Genomic DNA, 6,290 nt, shown 5'->3' on the forward strand with positions numbered 1-6,290 from the left:
TTTATAGATGTATATATGTTAAAAAGGAGATAACATCACCACCTTTTCTCAACAAAAGAGAGCACATATGTATGATGTAGTCTCACTTTAAAGCCAGCCCACACTCTACAAACTGATAAAGTGCAGATTTCAGACAATGTCTTGAAGAACTGTAAGAAATGTGTAGTCTTAAAAAAATAGAGCTTTAGGGAAGCCTGTTAATATTATTAAATTGCTGTATCCCACAGGAGGCATGGTAGAGGCAAGGACATTGGCCAACCTCACAACAGTGATGGGATTCTTCCTGGTGGAATTCTCTGACACCAGAGAGCTCCAATTTCTACATGCCTTTCTTTTTTTACTGATTTACTTGGCAACACTGTTGGGAAACATTCTCATTATTGTACTTGTGACCATGGACCAGTGTCTTCACACCCCGATGTACTTCTTCCTGAAGAATTTGTCCTTCTTTGACCTCTGCCTTATTTCCACCATTGTTCCAAAATCCATTCTCAACTCTCTGTCCAACAACACCTCTATTTCTTTCCCCGGATGTGTACTGCAGGTCTTACTGGTGATACACTTTGCAGGGTCTGAGGTGTCCATCCTCACCGCCATGTCCTATGACCGCTATGTGGCCATCTGCCACCCCCTACACTATGAGGTCGTCATGAACAAGATGGCATGTGGGAAGTTGGCAGCTGCCTCCTGGGTCCTTGGAGGATTCTTTGGAGGTCTATATGCGACTGGCACTTTCTCTTTATCTTTCTGTGGTTCCAGAAGAGTCCCACAGTTTTTCTGTGAGGTTCCCTCATTATTAAAGATTTCTTGCTCTAAAGATCATATCACTATTAATGTCAGTGTGGCCATTGGGATATTTTATGGGTTTTTTTGCTTACTTGCCATTGTTTTCTCATACATCTATATTTTCAATACAGTGCTAAGGATCCCATCTGTACAAGGCAGGTCACAAGCTTTCTCCACCTGCCTTCCCCATCTCATGGTTGTGTCAACCTTTCTCCTGACAGGAGCCATTGCCTATTTGAAACCAGTGCCTGAGACCCCATCTCTCCTGGACTTGCTGCTCTCAGTGTTGTACGCAGTGCTGCCTCCCTCTCTGAACCCCATTATCTACAGCCTTAGGAACAGGGAAATCAAGGCAGTCCTGAGAAAGCTCCTGTGGAAAACAGGTGGCAGTGTGAAATAGGAGAAATAGAAATACAATTGCCAGAGCTGAATCTTTCTTTCTTATTCTCATTAACAGTCTTTATGATATTGGGTGTGTAGCAATTCTTCTCAGTTGGTTTTCTAAAAATTAATCTAAGTTTGAAAGATTGGAATTGCCCCAGCTTCAAAAAAGCTCTAGTTTTTATCAAGATATATTTCACTTAGTGAATCTACCTCTGAATTTATCTTATCTTACTGACTTTAGCAGATTTACTTTCATACAATAATTTTGTATCTTTAGAAGTTTCAACAATAAAAGGCTACCAAATTTGGACTATTTCTTTTTGTATCTTATTTTCAAACAATAAATTCATATATCAAATTTTAGCTAATTCAAAAATCATATACGGAGAATAGAACAATTGCACATATTAAAATTCCTGTATTGAATTTCATGAATTTTACACAAATACTTTTATAAATATATAGATATTAGGTAGTGGACCTTCCATAAGAGATGTATTAATGTGTTTGAAAAGTGAGGTTGTATTTAATGTACCATTATTGTGCTGGTGTATTCTAGCAGCTACTAGTTTCATTTGTGTGATGTATTTTAAAGTAAATTTTTATCAATATGGTACCAAATGCATTATTTAGTTATATTCCTTCTTATGCTATTAAAAGCACTGCTTTTAATAAACTCATAAAAGCAGAGTTGAATGGTGATTACCAGATGGTTGGGGGTTGGGGTATTTAGGGTAGATTTTTTAAGGGTACAAACTTGGAACTAATAGATAAACAAGCCCTGGTGATATAATGCACACATAGTGATTATACACAATGCTGTCTTATAAACTTCAAAGTCTCTAAGACACTAGATCTTAATTGTTTCCACCAAAAAAAAAAAGAAATTATAAGTATCTGATGTGATAGAGGTGTCTAACACTATAGTGGTAATCAAACTGCAATACGTGAATCAAACCAACACACCATAAGCTTACAGAATGCTATATGTAAATTATATCAATAAAATAAATTTAAAAAGAATATTATAGGAATTACATAATGTTTTCTGAACTTGGAAAATCCAGAATCTTTTTTTTTTAATATAAAAATTAATAGGGTATTTAAATAATTAACTTAAACAACCACAGACACCTCAAAACACCGGAAGTAGATATTTCTCTGTTGATTTCATAGGTGTCCATTGCTTGATTTGTATTATGAGAATCTAAGTTTAAAAAAGAGTAAGAGGAATCATTAGAAATAAAATTGTTCTTTAGTTAGGTAGATGTACATTTATTTTGGGTATCCAATTCAGTAAGAATTTTTTAGTAGAAATTTAAAGAACATTAATTAAATAAACAAATACCATATAATTTCATTTATGTGTGGAATATAAATACAAAACAAAACAGAATGAACAAATAGCAGGAGGCTCATAGACACTGAAAAGGGACTGGTGTTTACCATGGGGTAGGGCTTGGAATGGGTGAGTTGTGGGAGGGAAGGTGATAAAGGGACACAAAAATTGTCAATCATAAGTTTGTCACAAAACTTTAGAACAGCGTGGAGAATATGTAATGTCTTCCTATGCTGACAGTACCTGTACTAGTTGATAGGATTTAATAATATGAGTAACCGTAGAACCACTGTGTTGTATAATTGAAACCAATATAAGATTGTCTATCAACTATACTTTGATTCAAAAAGAAAAAAATTAGCAGTAACACCTAAAATAAAAAAGTATTTGCACAACAAAGGAAATAACCAACAAAATAAAAATGAAACCTATGGAATGGGAAAAATATTTGAAAACCATAAATCTGACAAGGGGCTAATGACTAATATATGCAAGGATTCACACAACACAATAGAAACACATAATATAATTAAAATAATGGCAAAGGACCTGAACAGATGTTTTTTCCAAAAGAAGATGTACAAGTTGTGAACAGAAATATTAAAAAATAGCCAGTATCACTAATCATCTACAAAAACATGCCAAGAAAACCATAATGAGGTATAATTCACATTTATCAGGGTAACCTTTATTAATAAAAAAACAATGTTGGTGAAGACACGGAGAATGGGGAACATTTGTACACTGTTAGTAAGAATATAAATTGATACAGATATTATGACAGTTTAATATTAGGCTTATACCTGTGCTTTTATGTTTACTGTAAGAATTGTTCACTAAAAGAAACACGACTGCAGCAGTGCAGGTGTGGATTCAGTAATATGGGTACCTGCTGGACCACTGTGCTGTACACCAGAAACCAATAAAAGATTTTATGTCAATGAAACTAAATTATTTAATTAATTAAAAAATGAAGATACGACAGCCAGGTAAATGTCTTTCAACCAATGAATAAAGAAAATGTAGCAAGTGTGGATAATGTATGGAATTGATTGTCACAATGGAGTATCATTTAGCATAAAAAAGTGCGGACCGTTATGTCCCCTTCATGTATTTCACCCATCTCTCCAGTCCTTCCCCCTGGTAACTGTTATCTGTTTTCCATGTTTATAGGACTTTTTTTTTTTTTTTTAGATTTCACATATGAGTGAAATCATATGGTATTTGTCTTTTTCTGCCTGGCGTTTTCACATAGCATATTACCCACTAGGTCCAACCAGGTCACAAATGGCAAATTTCCTTCTTTTTTGTGACTGAGTAATAGTCCATTGGGTATATGTGCTAATCTTTTATGTCCATTCATCAGTCTATTGGTATTTGGGTTGCTTCCATGTCTTGGCTACTGTATGTAAATAATGGTTCTATGAACATAGGTAAGCATATATATTTTGGAATTAGTAATTTTGCTCTTCAGATAAATTCCCAGAAGTAGAATTGCTGGGTCATATGTTTTTTTCTATTTTTCAGAGGAATCTCAATGTTGGTTTCCCACAGTGCACCAACTTACATTCCCACTAACAGTGCCTGAGGTTTCCCTTTTCTCTTCATACTCACCAACACTTGGTATTTCTTGTCCTTTGGATAGTGGCCATTCTGACTGGTATGAGGTGATATGTCATTGTGGTTTTGACTTGCATTTCCCTGATGATTAAAGATGTGGAGCATCTCTTCATGTGCCTGTTGGCCATCTGTATGTGCTCCTTGGATAAATGTCTGTTCCGATCTCTGCTCAATTTTTAAAAGGGTTATTTGTTTTGTTTTGTTTTTTGGTCTATATATTTTAGATGTTAACCCCTAATTGTATCAATTATTTGTGAATATATTTTCCTGAACTGTAGGTTGCCTTTCCAAAGTGGGAATAAATGTGTGGTGAAACTAACCCTCAACATATGTATTATTCCATATATATATGTGTAAATATATTTATATGCCTGTGTAAAACTCTATTGAATGAGAGTTGAGAAATGTGGCACACTGTTATTTTTACTACAATGGATAATTGAAATCATGTACATAGGAAAAGAAGGGGACTTCATTTTCCTTGTATCATTCATTAAACAAAAGAAATCGGTACACATAGGAGCAATTTATCTTTCCCTAACTAGCACACTGAAAAAGTTAATAAAGGGAAATTTTACATGATAATATATGTTTAGGATGGATTTTATAGTCATGTTCGTTACTGGAAGCCACATATATTTCATATAGTCCAATTTCTTGGCTGTAAGTATGGGCTTTGGAGCCAAAATGCTGGGCTTGACCATGGACTTTGAAAATTGCTAATTTTATTTTATCTTATTCTTTTCTATTCAATTATATCAACCATCTAGAAACCCATTCAGTCTATCCAAATATCTATCTTCCTTTCCCTTCAGAACAAATAATATGAAATCATGCCTTATATTTATAATTATATCTATTTAATTCTACACTCAAAAATAAAGAAAATAACCCTTAACATTATGATACATTTGGGGCTTTTAAAATGAAAAGTATGTGAGAAGTTCTTAAAGCCTTGTCTAAGACATCATTATTTGTAGTTGTTACTGTAGTAGTTTCACATGACAAAGTCTCTAGAAATAAGTTGCACAGAAAAAGAAAATGAAACACAATGAAATGCATACATATATATTTTTTATTCTCATGCTCAGGTTGTTCCAAGTATAGCTTAAGATGTTATAATAACCAAATTGAATATCCGATTTTAAATTTAAATGAACTGAAACTAATTATGTCACTGTCATGTTAGCTACATTTCAAGCCCTTAATAGTCACATATATCGAGTATTAACATATTTGATAGTACAGTTCTGGGCACCTTTGACTTGTAAGCTTATGTCTAGTGATAGAATTCCTACCTGTAATTTAAAAACTCACTTTTTAAAAATTCTCCATTGAATATTATTATTATTATTTTTTTTTTAATAATTATTTTTTATTGAAGGGTAGTTGACGCACAGTATTACATTACATTAGTTTCAAGTGTACAACACAGTGGTAGAACATTTATATACATAATTCGAGGTTCCAGCTATCACCCTACCAAGCTGTTACATTATCTTGACTATATTCCTTATGCTATACATTACATCCCGGTTACTTATTTATTTTACCATTGGAAGTCTGTCCTTTTTTTTTTTTTTTTTGTGAGGGCATCTCTCATATTTATTGATCAAATGATTGTTAACGACAATAAAATTCTGTATAGGGGAGTCAATGCTCAATGCACAATCATTAATCCACCCCAAGCCTAATTTTCGTCAGTCTCCAATCTTCTGAGGCATAACAAACAAGTTCTTACATGGAGAACAAATTCTTACATAATGAATAAGTTACATAGTGAACAGTACAAGGGCAGTCATCACAGAAACTTTCAGTTTTGCTCATGCATTATGAACTCTAAACAGTCAGTTCAGATATGAATACTCATTTGGTTTTTATACTTGATTTATGTGTGGATACTACATTTCTCTCTTTATTATTATTATTTTTAATAAAATGCTGAAGTGGTAGGTAGATACAAGATAAAGGTAGAAAACATAGTTTAGTGTTGTAAGAGAGCAAATGTAGATGATCAGGTGTGTGCCTGTAGACTATGTGTTAATCCAAGCTAGACCAGGGCAATAAAACATCCACGTATGCAGAAGATTTCTCTCAGAACAGGGGGGGTGAGGTTCTAAGCCTCACCTCTGTTGATCCCCAATTTCTCACCTGATGGCCC

The 6,290-nt window shown here is 33.8% G+C and overlaps 1 protein-coding gene across 1 annotated transcript; it reads left to right on the forward strand.

Annotated features, from left to right (window-relative positions):
* Positions 1-232: 232 nt before the first annotated feature.
* Positions 233-1,186, forward strand: LOC130680218 (olfactory receptor 14K1-like). The gene has a single exon (XM_057490488.1). It carries the CDS (start codon positions 233-235, stop codon positions 1,184-1,186), a length of 954 nt encoding a protein of 317 aa, XP_057346471.1.
* Positions 1,187-6,290: the final 5,104 nt, after the last annotated feature.

This window comes from Manis pentadactyla, chromosome 13, assembly GCF_030020395.1.
Source record: "Manis pentadactyla isolate mManPen7 chromosome 13, mManPen7.hap1, whole genome shotgun sequence".
Classification (NCBI taxonomy): Eukaryota; Metazoa; Chordata; class Mammalia; order Pholidota; family Manidae; genus Manis; species Manis pentadactyla.

Coding starts and splice junctions, on each gene's coding strand:
- LOC130680218 (XM_057490488.1), top strand. CDS start 233: ATGGTAGAGGCAAGGACATTGGCCAACCTCACAACAGTGATGGGATTC.